Source organism: Octodon degus, unplaced genomic scaffold (genome assembly GCF_000260255.1).
Source record: "Octodon degus isolate 3935 unplaced genomic scaffold, OctDeg1.0 scaffold00070, whole genome shotgun sequence".
NCBI lineage: Eukaryota > Metazoa > Chordata > Mammalia > Rodentia > Octodontidae > Octodon > Octodon degus.
In genome coordinates, this window is record NW_004524646.1 from 3,392,908 (window position 1) to 3,408,647 (window position 15,740).

The following is a 15,740-nucleotide window of genomic DNA, read 5'->3' on the forward strand; positions in this document are numbered from 1 at the left end:
AGACAAGACCATTTCAAGAGTCTCTCAGTTCCTCCAAAGACGCCGCCCCCTTTCCTCTCTCCCCACATGACAAAGGCCAAGTGTGGACACTACTGACCCCTGAATGAGAGGAACTTGCACCAGTCGAACAGGCGGAAGCGAGGGTCCAGAGGCTGGTTCTGGGCCTGCGCCACACAAGGTCTGGGAAAGCAAGTCTCAGGCCCCCCCAGGGTTGGGCTTCGGGGACCAAACGCTGTGGCACGGTGACCTGAGGAGCTTTTAACAGAAGGCTCACTTCCTTTTCACTAGTTCTAACAAAAAGGTCTCTCATGTGTCCTGGGCACCTGAACTTGTAAAAAGCACTCAATAAATTCTGGAACTTGTCCCCAGTGCCTGCTACTAAGTTTGATAATCTCAAAGAACTATATAGGCTGCATATTTTGTATTTCTTTAACTTCCTACTGTCTGGGCAGGCCATAGAGACAGCAAATGGCAGAGTACAGACTGGTGTCATGGACCTCATTCCCAATCTGATACACAGGGAAACGAAAAGGCAAAACGCATCTTCAGCTAACAGGTGGCCAGAATGGTGGAGAATATTTACACAAGTACTGACCGTCCCTGGAAGCCAGCTTTGCTGGAACCCCTGCCCTGAAATAAACTACATCTGCCTCCTGCTTCAAAGTGGGGACTCAGAACTCACTAGCCTGCGGTGCTGCAGCCAGCTGGAAAGCTGACAGCCCGGGCCCAGCCCCTTCACCTGCATGGGCCCTGTGAGCTGCCAACTGTACTCCAGCTCCTGGGTATCTTTTGTGTGCTAATCTCTAATTTGACTGAGTGCTGAACCCCAGCAAGGTTCCTAAGATAAAAGTTGATTTTTCAGGTGGGTTCAGGATTCCCAAAAAAGCCACCTTGGGCACAGGGGTCCAGAGGGAGGGCTGGCCTCCAACCCCCAGGGGTAAGTTCCCTGGGGCAGCCCCCTCCCAAGACTGGCTGGCTCTGATGTCCCACAAGGTGGCAGCCTGCTTCTCTCTGTTACTGACAGCCGCAGAAAATCTCTATAAAGATCAACTGTTCAGAGCGCGGTGACGTTTGCCAGAATACATTTTCAGGGCCTGTAAATCAAATTGTGAGCCTAAGCCATTTGACAGCTCTTAAAAATAGTCTGAGCCCATATAAGGCGAAGAAAAGGAAGCAGAAGATAGTTTGATTGAAGTGTTGTACTTTTTTTAAAAATTTTTATTTTTATCCCTATTTTATTTTAGCTTGCTGAGAACTACCTTTCCAAATACAATCCATTTATCAGTGGTCTCTGAAACCTAAACTTAGCAAAAGCATGCGGGTAATGTTGTTTTTAAACTTTTCCACCACCACAGAGCCGCCGCCCCCTGCCCGCCACAGGGTCCCGGCAGAGTGCCCACGGGTGCCTACCTCCTGGATATGAGCCACGATGCCCGCCTGGGTCTCAATGTCCAGCTGTTTGATTCTTTCAATGAACTCCTCTTTCCTCTCACACTGTGAAGGGTTGCAAGCGTCAATGGGGGCATTCTTCAGCGAGGGTGCACCTGGGGCTATGCCCACAGCCTCAGGCACACAGCGGCAAGGCGACTGCCCACCCAGGCCCGGCCTCCTTCCTAACCAAGACCACCTTGTCCCCCAACCAGTGCTCAGGTTTCTCTCAAAGCTGCTCCAACACCCACAGGAGTCTATTTTTCAAAGCCCATCCCAAGGTTTCTCTCAGATGACGCAGGAGTGGGACACAGGAGTCTGCGCTTCAAGCACACTCCTCCTAAGGAAAGACTCCTGTACAGAATAGATGCAAACGCCTGGTCCCGCGGCCGAGGCAGGCGTGCTCTATCTGTAAACAGGCGCCACTTTAGAATCTGCAGTTTGGTCTCCCTCACAACTACTCAACTCTGCCGCTTGGCTAAAAAAGCTACCCAGGGACCAGAGATATAGCTGCGCAGCAAAGCACAAGGTCCTGCCTGAGTTTGATTCCTCAGACCCAACCCACCCCCCAAAACAGCAGGCAGTCCAATATGTAAATGATGGGGCGTGGCTGTGTTCCAATAAAGCTTCTTTTCTGTAACTAGGAGGCAGTCAGATCTGATCCACATCCTGTGGTTTGCATCTCCTGGCTCTAGAAAGGTGTTCCTACAAGGAGGACAATTTGCTAATGGTACCAAGCCCTGAGGGGCCTCTTGCACAAGTGAGTACTAGAAACAGCTCCGGCTCCCAAGAGGTGGTACCGGTCTCTCCTTCTTACCCAGCACTCTCTCGCTGGACTGAAAGTAGCTTCCTTCCCACCCAACCTATGAGCACCCAATTCCAAATGCAGATGGCTAAGCACAGGACCTCCTGCACCCTGCGCAAGCCCTACCTGGACAGCACAACCCAGCACCAGCAGCAGCACCTTCTTAATCTCCTCCATGCTCTTCCCTGGATCAAAACAATGACATATTTAATTAAGCTCAACCACTTATACAATTCCCCCAATGACATGTTTGTCCTAAGGTGAAAATGAATCAGATAAACTAAAGAAAACATTCTCTCTACCCAATTAGTCTGTCAGTGAGGTGTACACACTCCCCTTTTTGCTGTGTACAGAGTTATGGAGCATTCTGCACATAACCACTTAGGCCCTTCCCTACTCAGGGGCATCATAAATATTTCTCCATGATAATGAATGAAATGCAACATCAGCAACAATTTTTAATGTGTGCAGTATCGGAAAGAACAATCCCCCCAGGAAAGACTGTGTCAAGGGTCTACAGCATCATCTTTTATTAGGCAAGATTTCAAAGAGTCAAAGACAGATTAATGAAGCCCCGTGTACATTCAGCTTCACACTGCTGACATTTTGCTTGTTGAAGTGCATCTCTATCTCGCCATCTCCTTTCTGCTTACAACTTTCAGGGTTTGGCTGGAAGAGTCTACAGCAAATCACACACCATAGTTCCATCATTTTCGACAGCCACAAGCCCACAACCAGCTCTCCCCTAGAGGTTCACAGAACATCCTGATGGCTAATTCTTTACACATACTTGCTTCCTTGGAACAAACTTATCTTTTATGCTTTTCTTCCTTGCTGTCACCAATCTGATGGCCAGAAATCATTATTTCACCATTTGAAACAGTCTGTCTTTGATGATACTTGAGACCAATTGCCGACGGTCAGAAAACCTGGCCTGCCCACCTGGCTTGCTCACGCGGGAGTGGTGTGGCCTGGACAAAACAGCTTTCTCTGACCCTCAGTTCTCATATCTAACAAGACGGAGGTGGAGGGGTGGGCCTTTCTTTCAAGGTTAAAAAGGTGTTACTGTTTTCTGCCTTTTTCCTCATATCCTGTTGTATCTAGGGGAAAGGGAGCATGCCAAAGCTAGCGTCGTTCTCTGGAAAGACCCAGAAGTCCACTCAAGCTGTGCCAAACTGGCCACAAGAATCAATCGGAGGTTGCTAGGATTTCAAACCACACTTCAGGCCCAAGAGCTCGCACCACAGTTCACTCTGGGCCCCTGAGTAATTCCTGCCCGATCCCCTCCCCCAAGACACAGGCGAATACATCTTTTCCTTCTATAGTGACACCACAGAACTGCGGGGTACACAAAGCAGGGTTATACATGCTCCTGGCCTGAGGTGGGGAAGAGCAATTGGACGGTGCACCACAAGGCCACATCCTACACCTACTCTTTAGGACACACCAGAGGTCCCGTGTTCATGGAGTTCATGGAGATCCATGAACTACGGCTTAGCCCATGTCTTTACACGAGTGCAGAAACACATCAGTATTCAAAACGGGAAGATTCTCTGAACCTTACTCTTTTGTTTCACACACAGGCTTTTATTTGTCCGAAAGGCTGTGACCCACAGGCCATGTATCACCACAGTGACTCCTTCCCTATTAATACTGAGCCATTGATCAGCTGCTGCGCTTTAGCTTTGGTGATGAGTAAAGGGAAGGCCCACCCACGTACTAACAGAGCCTTGAGGGCTCCCTGGCCCAGCCCGTATTACCAGCCCCACCTCCTTCCCTCCAAGGGTCCACAGGCAACCTGTAAATGTCTCTCTGGCACCCCTGGGAGGACATACCGGGTTTAGCCCCTCCCCAGTCATCAGGGCTCATCATCCTACAGTGACACCCCCTTTCCACAGGCTGCTTACCTGGTGCCACAACCATTACCAGAGCTAGGACACAGGAAGAAAGTGCTTCAAGAGCCTCAAAGTGGCCTGTGCAGAAAATCCTTATGTACTCTAGTTATAGCAGGGTCCCCAGAAAAGTCTAATAAGTCATCCTTCAGAATAATCAACTCCAGCGATCCACCGGCCCAGCCCACAGCAGATTAAAACAGTGGCGAGAGGCTGGTTAACGGGGACACAGTCACAGCTGGATGGGGGATGAGATCTGGGGTTCTATGACGCAGGCCGGGTGTGAATAGTAGCTGCAAGGGGGTGCTGAATGTGCTCATCACCAAGAAACGGTAAATGTTTTGAAAGGACAGACGACGACAGCCCACCCGCGTGTCCAGGGTTGGTCAGTATGCACTGCGCGAATGCACTCCTACGCTGCGCCACAAAGGTAGGTGTGCGACTGCTATTAACCGAAAATAAGTAAGTAAAAACAAAAGCGGCAGCGCCTGCTGGAGAGCCCCACTGCTAGCAGTGAGAACAAAAGCCGGATTCAGACAGGAAGGAGGAGACCAGAAGCCTCACACACGCGCTTGACGGCGGGGGCCACTCTGAGGCAAGGTGCACGCTCTGCGCGGTGCACACCCTGTGCGTTCCCTGATCCCAACGCCCACCAGGCACCAAGAAAAAGCCAAATCTGACCCAGCACCCTGTCAGAAAAGTGGGGTTCCTTGTGCTATGCTGTCATACAGGGAGGGGAGGGGAAAAACCCTCATTAACGAAGAGGGTGTTTAAAATCCAAGGCCTTGCTCCTTTCACTTGGGCTAAAGGAAAGAAAAGCTTCCCTCTAACGGAGGCACCTGAGACCTCACCCCGCACGGATTCCTTCGGGGAGCAAGCGGTCTCACGAGAAGCCGAGGCTCGGTATCTTTCTAGATTTCAGTAGGAAGCAGTTATTTCATCGATGGGTTTTGAATGTTTCAAACATAATGAAAGGCTCTCCTGGGTCCCTGCCAGCAAGACCAGATCAGCAGCGCAGCCGAGGACACACAAACGCTACTCCGTGCCCAGCGCCTGCCATGCGCAGGCGCTGAAAGCATGACCCCACAAGGAGGACTTCAGGTTGGCCCTCAGGATCAAGCGAGACTTTCTGAAGGAAAGGACTGGGCTGAGACGCTGGGATGAGGAAAGCCGGCCTTTGAGACCCAGGAAAGCAGGAGGGAAGGCATAGACCTAAGACTGCCTGGGGTATCTCAAATCAGAAATGCTTTGTGGTTGGGCTTCCCGGATGCTTTCAGAGAATGGGGTGGGGGAAGAAAGGAAGTGGATTTCTGGGGCAGGTGAGTCACCAGCAACCCCTGGGGGCGGGGTCCAGGAGAGTCAGACACCCTCTACATTTGCGCAGGGCCACGGGTCACCCGAGGAGTGTAGGAGAACCCTGAAGGGATCCCAGGTAGCCTGGGTCAACCGCTGAGTCTGAGGAAAACCTAACTACCTGCCTCTCCCAGGCCAGACAGAGAAACCTGGCAGGCCCAGGCTTCTGGGCAGGATGAGAGGCTGCTGGACACTCAGCTTGTCTGGAAGTCTGAGGAACAGATGTTTGCATCCATCCGCTCCCAGCACAAAAGGAAAACTGCAAAATCACGTGCCACGAAAGGGTGGACCCAGGGCCAGAAATGGAGTTGGAAACTTAAGAAGTACACCATCCTCTAACATGTGGGAGCTGGATTAAAGCAGGACAGAGAATCCTGGTCTTTCTAATCCTAAATCCACAGCAGACACGATCAGCCAATGATACCACTTGTCACTCTGTATGCAGCTGTGTTCCTTCTGAACACAGGACTCAGGATGTCAGCACACACAGCAACACCGATGCCCCTCGGCCTGGACGCAATCACTGGCTTCCTTTTAGCTTTGCTCTTTGGTTCTATTTTTATTAGTACGTGTAGGTAGGGCATAAGGACGGCATGCACTGTGGGGAGGTGGTACGTACACAACGACAGGGTGCAGCCTAAGCGTAAATCGCTGAATTATTATGGTGGTCATCTCACATGGCCGAAGCCCCAAAACAACAGCTCATCTTCCCAGAGACTACCTCCTCTTTCACCCTGACCCTCAGTCCTGGATACAACTTCCTTTCCACCTTTCCTGCACTACAAGGAAGACCCCAATCAGCTCCTAAGGTGTCACTAAACCTGGCCCCCTCAAGCTCTGCGCCTAGCACAAGTGCTTAAAGTCTCCGGCTCCCTGTCTCAGGCCAGAGGATCTGCCCATCTCCCTGCCTTCGACCCTCTCCATGTCTTCAGTTAATAAAGGCTTCCTCTTCCTGTTTCTTTTACTTTCGCTTCTCTGCGGTGCCCCCAGGAAAAAAAAAAATAACACACAGCACATTTCAATTCTTTATACATCTCCTCCCATTGCAAAAGATCTATCTTCCTGTCTCCTATTGTCTACCTAAATGATTTATACACTGGGCTTTTTCTACAGAAGAATATTTCACATGGCCGAAGCCCTCGGCCTGGACGCAATCACTGGCTTCCTTTTAGCTTTGCTCTTTGGTTCTATTTTTACTAGTACGTGTAGGTAGGGCATAAGGACGGCATGCACTGTGGGGAGGTGGTACGTACACAACGACAGGGTGTAGCCTAAGCGTAAGAGAACCTCTGGTTCTCTTAAACAGCTGTTTGAATGTTCAGGACCTACTCCTCGGTTTCTGGACACAGAAAATATAATTCTGTCGATTCTAAATGGCAAATGAGGTAGGAAGTCTGAGATTTGGGAGAAAGCAGACTTCCCAAGGGGGAGAGCTCTTTCTGTCCCAAACTGCAACCCTCTGCCCACAGGAAGTGGGGAAGGAGGTACCATGTCTATCTGGCCCACAGGAATCAGAGAAGAGCTGATTCATCTGTCATGCTAACATCAGGACTGGGGTCTGAACCAGGGCCTCCAGGCTGGCCCAACTAAACAGAGGAGAGCTGCCCTCCGATGGCCTTGGGGATGGACCGCCGTCACTGCACCTCCAGTCAGCACACTGCGGCTCCAATTCACCCTGAAGTTATGCTGAAAGGGCAGCACCATTATCTTCATCTTACAAAGAACAGGGTTTAGAGAGCCAACCCACAGAACACAGATTCGGTCCTGGGTACCCGGACGACCTCTTTTCCCCCCCATACACACATAAACTGTGCGCATATTTCACCAGCGTTTGCTGACATTATCAGTTACCATCAAGTACCAGGATATTGTAATCGTTGATTCATTGTGTCAACTTGAGAAGTTCACAAACTTAACTAAGTGACCTGGTAGGGGGGCAGGCTGCCCAGGAGCATAAGGGAAAGGAGGGCACTGACATGGTGTGTAATGGACCCACCCTTGGGTGCAGAGCCTGCATACAATCTAAGGGAGTAAAGAAGTGTGCTCTTTCCCTTTACTGCTTTTGTTGCATTTGCCACAAGGTGTCACACCACCCTGCCGTGGAGCCAGCCAATTATGGACTGAAACCTCTGCAAACTGTGAGCTAAATAATCTTTCCTTAATTGTGAGTCTTGAGGGCCAGAGAGACAGCTCAGTGGACTAAGCACCTGATTAGGCAAGCACAGGGACTAAGGTTTGCTCCCCGGTACCACATGCCCCGCTGGCCCCACCCCTGCCCCTGGGCATACTGAGCCAGTGATCAAGACTAGGCATGGTAGTGCATGCCTGTAATCCCAGTGCTGGGAAGGCTGAAAGCAGGAGGATCACTATGAGTCCTGAGCCGCACAGTGAGACCTTGTACCAAATACAAAATAAAGAAAATAATAATAATTTTGGGTGATGGGTAGTTTGCCTCAGCAACCAGAGAAAAGTAACCAATACAGCTATCAACGGGGTTCAGTTTCCTGGCTGGCAGGGAGATAAGACAGGAGTGTTTTTCTTAGTAATTCTACATTCTGCCTTTGACTTACATGCTAGCGTGGACCACCACCAGCGTTCCCTGGTTTTGTTTAAAAACCAGTCATTTCCTAAGCACAATGACGGGGCTGTCCCAGACAAAGGGCACTTTCAACATGACTCGATCTCGGTGTACAGCCATACCCCAGACAGCAATGGCACCGTCCTGTGGCCCCTGCTGGGGCAGGACTCACCACAAGATGGCTGCTCATGCTACTGAACAGCCAGGTCACCTTCCAGAGCCTGCTGAGGAGCAGTGCAGAGGGTTCTCTGTGGGTGGGCCCAAGGGGGCCCCCATCATTCCTGCCCCTGGGAAATGGTGCAAGGGTGTCCCAAGTGCACTGGGACCTCAGCCCTGGGTCTGTCGCCTACATCAAGCCTGTCCCTTCCCTGTGGGTCCGACATCATCATGCACACAGAAGACAACAGAGACAGCTCCCCCAGGTTACATAAAACAATCTAAAACCACATGGAGCCTTCAGAACATCGAGACAAGCATCAGGATGACTCCCCTCCTGCCAGCCTGCCACGCATGCAGAATTGAGCGCAAATGCGTCTCCTAGCACCCAACAACCGAGAGGACAGAAAAAGAGCTGGTGAGGTGCAGGGCAGGCAGGAAAGGTCACAGCAGGGTCCCTCCCACCCCAGCCCCAGGCCCAAAGGTCAGAGGTGAACACAGCGACCTTTGACAATCAACATCTCTTCCCTCTTCTTCCTTGGGTGGTCACTGCAGAGAGCAGTCCCGCTGGAAGCCATGGTGTGGTCACTGCAGCCAGCAGAGCTCTCTGGGCACAGGCCATCAAAGGAAAGTTTACTAAACAAAGCCTGGTATCCAGGCAGGCCGGGCTGGCCACGGGGCAGCCTCCAGCGTGGTGTGCATGGAGGGAACCCCTACGTTCCTAGGTTTCTAGGTGTTCCTAGGAGGCAGAGCTCCGCTGGGGCCTGAGTCAGCAAGCACCCCAGACCAGGGAGGGGCAGGCGGGTGCTGTGCTGCTTGGAGCGCCATCTGGGGGCTCTGCTACCCCAGGAACCAAACGGGAAATAGAAAAGCAATCAAATGCTTGCGAGGTTAGCAACATTTCTTTCTTCCCTGCTCACTCAAAGGACATTTTTAGTAAGTAACATTAGAGAACAAAGGCCAAGAGAAGAATAAGTAACAGTCATGGAGGAACTTAAGAATCGCACCCCACTTCCTTGCATAACCAGCCCACCACTCCCTGGGGCTCAGGACAAGGGAAAGACTGCTGCCCTTACGGTTTCCCCAAAACCCGCAGTAGTGAGAGTTGTCGCAAGCCAGGGTCCCAGGCCTGCACACGCCAGGCCCTCGCGGCCTCCACCTCCCGGCCAGCTGGGCGCCCTCTGCCTGCAGAGGGGACTTTGGGAGCGGACGTAACCATGGCATTCCTATCCCTGCTGCAGATTCAGAGTCCACCAAAGCCTGATTCCTGAGGCCCAGATTCTTGCACTGGGAGGCAGGGAGCCTCTGAGGCAGGGCCTAGTGCAGGTCACTCAGGCGTCCTCTTGAAGGGGATCATGGGAACCTGACTCTCTCTCTCTCTTTTTTTTTTTTTGCTCTCTGAGGTTAACCGTTTTTGCTCAGCCCTGGGCTCCAAGGCCTAAAGCATTAGTAACAACTGATTATGAACTAAGACCTCTGAAACTACGAGCCAAAGTAAACCCTTTCTCTTTGTAAGCTGATTGCTTTGGCTGTTCGTTACAGTCATAGCAAGCTGACAGATACATTCACCTCTTGGATGTTCACAGATCCTCCAAGCCCTGCCCACAGTGCACTCCCACACCACCCTGCTCCCTTAAGGACCCTTCTTCTCTTTCTGCCCCACACAGATGGGGGACTTCCAGATGCTGAGGGCCAGGCCCAGGCTGAGTCCCTCTGTGTGCCTCCAGCCAAGGGGCAGCCAGCAGGACAAGGAAGGGTGCTGGGCAGTGCAGTCTTCTCTCTGGGAGGCCAGCGACTAAGCAGTACATGAGGCACAGTCCTGCACTTAGCCGGACAGGAAGGACACGTGGGGTATGGCATATGCTCACTCAACCTTCAGAGTGCCACGAGAAGCCCCTCTGTGGCCGCCACGTGAAGAACACTCAGCACCGAGGGCCAGACCACTGAGCAGCCATGATAAAGCCACAAAGTTGTCCCCAAATACTCCAGCTGTTCACACATAGGGCCCTGCAGAACACAAACCCAGGATCACAGCCTCTCTACAGGCTCTAGGGAACCTTGCGTGGTCTTTAGACTGCAAAAAATTCCCCTAGCAGAATGAAGTGACACCTGCCCCTCTGTTCAGGACCAACAGCAGTCATTCACGGCTACAGCCACACGTACACTGCATGGTGTAAATACTTGTTCACCTACGGGACCCCCACTCCACGCATCTCAGAAGGAGTCCCTCCCCTCTCTGGGCTGGTTCTGCACCTGTAGGGCTCCTTCCATGACAGTCCATGGAACTTAGGAGGGATCCGCAGTTCACAAGTCTGCACGTCACCGCCTCACTTGGATACAAACCTTGCAAGAGAAAAGTGTTCTACTCCAATACCACTGTTGCATGAGTCATTACAGAAATTAATCAGCTAACATCCTGGCCTCCTGTCAGCCAAATCTCATCTTTTTGCCCTGGGACAGGCCTGGCTGCTAAGCGGGCCTAGTCCTACACAACAGCCTCCCTTATTTCATGCAACAGATAAGAGCTCTTGGTCTTTATAAGGCTTCTTGTAGAATACGCTCCCCAGTAAACCACGCATATGTGTTCAACGGGTATACAACTACCAGTGGGCCCTCTCTAGCCTGGGAGAGACACCACTGGCCCTGGGGAGGGACAGAATCTCGCTTGACCTTGATCACTGACACCTGGCTTTTTTTTTTCCCACGAGAACATATGAAGCCCCAGGTTAAGGGAGCATAAGGCGGGGAAAGGACAGAAAAGGGACAAAGTGGGCTTCCAGCACTTAGGCCGTTTACCGAGCACCTACTGTATGCCATCGGTCTACACTAGATGCACTGACAGGTACAACAAAGCCTAATGATTCTTGTGCTCACTGGGGATCCCCAAAGCTGGGGGGAAGCGATGCAGCAGACACAGGAAGTAAGTCCACCGGGTGGTCTTGGACAGGTGGTATGTGCTGTAAGTAAAGGCCAGCAGAGCAGGGAGGAGGGGGCGTGGAGCAGGGGTGGCCACCCAAGCAGGGGGCAGCGAGCAGGACCTGCTGGGGTCGCGCCTGGGGATGCCTAAGGGGAGAGTGCAGCAGGCAGAGGACTCACAGGCCTTGGTGCCGGGAGCAGGGGCAGAAAAGTGCACAATCTCAGAAGAGTAGTGTCCGATGGCCATGGTGGAGCACACTGCAGGGCAAAAGCAGGGGTGGGGAGGGAGCGCCCTGGGAGCAGTGAGGCACAAGTGGCCAGAAAGAAGGTGGCAGCGCCACAGATACATGGCTGGAGAAAGAGATATGGGGACGAGACACAGGTAAGACTTGGCCAGCGAGTCACAGCGCACCCTACAATCTCAGCCCTAGGGGCTGGGCAGATGGCTCAGTAGAATAAATGCTTCCCTGGCAAGTGCAAGGGTCTGAGTTCAATTCCCAGTTCTGCAAACAAACAACCTCAGCCCTGAGAAGCAGGAAAGTGTCTTCCTATGGCAGTAGGAGAGGGGTCAACAGGGCCCTGGCAGATCCAGGCTCACACACACATTAATGTGGGGCACACGGTAACAAGGCACTACTCGGATGTTGGCCCAGCGGTGTGGGGACATCAGAGATGGCTACAGAACCACAGCCCAACCCGAGAGGACACCCAGGGGCAAGCCAGGAGCCAAGATACAAACCTCGGTGTTACAGGGGATGCTGCCTAAGAGGGGACTTCCCAAGACAGCTGAAGCACTGTGCGTGCGGTATACCATCCCTGACTTCACCCCGCATGGGGGAGGAGGCTAGACACACAGACCACCACCACGGAGTGGCCCACCACCATGGAGTGGCCCTTTTGTAAAGCAGAGGACCGGGAACAAATACTCAACCTCTCAGGACCAGCACCTTGCTAAGAATCTAGTGGAATCTGGGACCTGGTTCCATTAGGATACTTACTCCAAACAAAAATAACCCGAACTGTAAAAATGCTGCAATTAGCAGTACAGCATCAGCATCTGACAAAAGAGCACAGACCTCCCCGTTGTGCAGCATGTGAGAAGGAGGGCAGGCACACCCGTCCCTCTGCCCCAGGCAACCACAGGGATTCAAACGTAACTGTGTTCTTTGTTCAAAAAGAAACACAAAATGCTCTCCATATCTATTTTTAAAATTTTAAACTGAAACGCCATTCTATAAACATACCTCCTTGCCTCCGGTACTTCTGATCACAACTCCGCACTGGTAGACGACATCCCTGCCGGTCTCTGCTCCCGAAGCTTGGGGAGCCCGGTCAGGCCCTACCACCCCACGCCCTGTGCACCACGCGAGGCCAGCTCTGCCTGCTGGGCAGCTGCAGGGCCTGGGCCAAGGTGGGTGTTACTCTGCTCCCCAGCTTTTAGCCCCACTTTCACTTAGGGCTGGGTGTGCGCACCGTACATGCTGTGTCTGGGCCACTGACTGGGAACCCGTTTCCCTGTGACATCTCAAGAGCACTAGGCTGCGGGCCGCATGGCTTGTATATAAGAGATGATCAAAAAACAAGGTCAGGGGGCTGAGGAGATGGCTCAGTAGAATAAGCGCTTCCCTGGCAAGCGCAAGGCCCGAGTTCAATCCTCAGTTCCACCAAAAAACAAGATCAGTGTTTACATTTTAAAAATCTGTCACAGTAAAAGACACACTACCATATCTGGGCTGAGGGGACAGCTCAGTGGCATAAGTGCCTCGCTGGCATGCACAAGGTCCCAAGTTCGATCTCTGGTATCACAAAAAAGAAAAGTAAACAAAACAAAACAAAACCAAGGCACACCGCCACTAACCCCCTCACCTGGAGCACACTTATCCCATCACTCTGGCCACTTGCACTTGATCTTAGTCAAAAGACTGAGAAGCAATTCTTGCCACTTTCTGAAGCAGCTTCAGAAATCTTTTATATCTTCATGAAGGATGATAAAAAAAATATGGAGAAAGCAGGACATAGTGGTGCACATCTGTAATCCCAGCACTGATGTGGCTGGGGCAGGAGGACTGTTTCAAGTTCGAGACCAGCCTGGGCTACAAAGTGAGCTCAAGGCCAGCCTGAGCTGCATAGCAAGACCATGTCTCCAAAAGACAAAAAAAATTTAAAAATTAAAAATGGTGACAGCCACTACCGTGTGCCAGCTGACAGAAAGGCAGGTGTCCTCGTCCACTCTATTCACTGGGTCTGCGACTTCTGGCTCCTCCCCAAAGTCAAAATGACCACGAAAGGCAAATCCATTCTGGGCGCCAAAGCAGTCATGGCAGTGCAACTGAAGACGCTCACGAGAGTGGAGCTGCAGAAGTGCTTCAGAAAGCGATGAAAAGGGTGGGAAAAGTACATTCAAAACAAGGGCAGCGCTTGGAGACAGTTTAATGGCAGTGTTGTCTTCTACTGTAGTATTTTTTTTTTAAATTAAGTGCTTGCGGGGCCGGGGAGATGGCGCTCAGTGGAATAAGTGCTTCCTTGGCAAGCACAATGGTCTGAGTTCAATCCCGGTTCCGCCAAAAAATAAATAAATAAATAAAAAATAAATTAAGTGCCAGCCATGTTTCGATCACACCTCATAATTATGAAATAAAAGTAACTAGACTGTACACTTAATATAAGAACGATTAAAAGTACGCAAATTATACTTCAGTGAAACTGTTTTTAAAAATCAGCATCCACTTCTCCACTGGTGTGCAGGCACCTATAGTTCAACCAACTCCAGCGTGGTCATGCAAGATAGAGACAGGAGCTCAGGCTTCCAATCAGCTACCCTGTTAAAGGCCAAGTGGCCAGCAGTTGTCACTGAACCTCGAGGAATCTCTGCTTAATAGTATGTCCCTGCTCAACAAATGGAATAGCACAGAAACACCCTAGAAGCACAAAGTTGTCTCGTGTGTGTGTGTGTGTGTGTGTGTGTGTGCGAGCGCGCGCGTGCCTGAGTGGTGTGCTGTATGCAGTCTTGCTGGGCCTGAACCCAGGGCCCTGGGTGTGCTGGGCATGTCTCTAGCACTGAGCCCCAGCCCTGGCTCCACGCCTGAACCCACGTTCAGTGCCCAGTGCATGACAGGCTCACTCTAGGACCCGGAATGAGCCTCAGTGCTTCCAGAGTGAAACAGACCTAAGTTCCCCTATCCAAGCTCGCCAGGCATTGCCCTCATCTCCCCTTAGGTACCAGCCCACAAGGAAGGCAGCCCTATTTCACCAGGCTAAGTTATACAGAAGTCCCCAGGGTCCCAACTGTCCCCAGGTCCCAGGCTGGGGCTGGGATGGGCTGCCCTTGGTATTCTCCACCTCTCTCTGGAGGGACCTTGAAATAAAGCCAGAAAACACATGGCCCAAAGGCAGAGCTGGGGGTATGGAAGATACAGGCCCAGGAGCCATCAGGTGGCCCAAGTGCACACAGCAGGGGCACTGTGCCAGGCAGTAAGCGCGCAGGACCCAGCATAAGAAAGGCCAGTAGGAGGCCAAGGGCCTCTCTTTCTCTTGGTGTTCCAGCCAGAGGGCAGGTGGGCCTAGTGCCTAAGCGCATATGCTGAGTCACAGCAGCCCGGGATGGGGGCCAACCCGCCACCCTCTGAGTCTCCAAGGAGTGACCTGGCAGGTATGGACTAAGCTCTGACTTCCTAGAAGCTTACAGAAGACCTTTCTCTTTCAAATGGACACTGAAGGGCAGACACCAAGCAGGGGATAAGGCAGATAAATGACCACATGCCCTTCGAAGAGCTCCATCACAGAGCACGAGAAGGGAGTATTGAGATTCCCAAGATGGCACTTATTTCCTGCTTATGAAACTGTTCTCCATCACCGTGGAATCTGATTCCACATTTACTGAGGTGCCGAGATACCGGAGAAGCCACCACACGCCTCAGACACCTCAACCCAGGCCTGCCTGGCACGAAGCCATGGCCTTGCCTGCCTCTGCCTCTGCATGTCTGATGGGCTGAAACAGATTCAGGCTCATGGGATAAACCTGCTCTTGCCTTAGTGCCTCAGGGCAATAAACCCCTCTTTAAAATCCCACCAAAACCATCACGTGTTTTCACTGTGGGGCCCCAATCTGGCAGCCAGAGCTTGGTGGCTAACAGCTGTCCAAAGCCGACGGCACTGCCCGGGCACCGCATGGGGCCAGAGGGCCTTTCACTCACCAGACAGTGGGTCTTTGCCAATCATCAAAACATTGGGCAAATTCATTACGATCAGCTGCTGGAGAACTTCCTACAGAGACAAAAGGAGGAAAATACCATTAAGAACAGGAACCAAAAATAAAGCACAATTAAGTAAAGCCAGTCACATTGCTTGATTGGTGTGCGGGCACTAAATGGTAACTATGACGATACCAGGTAGCAGGAAGGCCTACGAAGACATGAAAGTACGTGGAAAATCAAAGGCTAATCATAATTCCACCTCGAGCATTCTCAAATAAAAATTATGTCTGCATATGAACAGAGAAAAAAAAGATAAATGACATTTCAAGGTGTTTTAAAAAGACACCCTTAGGGGCTGGTGAGATGGCTCAGTGGTCTAAAGCACCTACTTAGAACAAGCTTAGCAAAGCACAGGGACC

General features: G+C 51.6%; 1 protein-coding gene across 1 annotated transcript in view; it reads right to left on the reverse strand.

Annotated features, from left to right (window-relative positions):
* Ccdc88c (coiled-coil domain containing 88C) overlaps positions 1–15,740 on the reverse strand; it is a 138,886-nt gene that overhangs the window by 55,933 nt on the left and 67,213 nt on the right. Inside the window, exons 6-8 of the mRNA XM_012515582.2 lie at positions 15,322–15,391; positions 2,360–2,418; positions 1,411–1,494 (exon numbers count right to left, since the gene is read on the reverse strand). Coding sequence (XP_012371036.2) covers positions 1,411–1,494; positions 2,360–2,418; positions 15,322–15,391 — 213 coding nt within the window. The remainder of the gene's footprint in view (positions 1–1,410; positions 1,495–2,359; positions 2,419–15,321; positions 15,392–15,740) is intronic.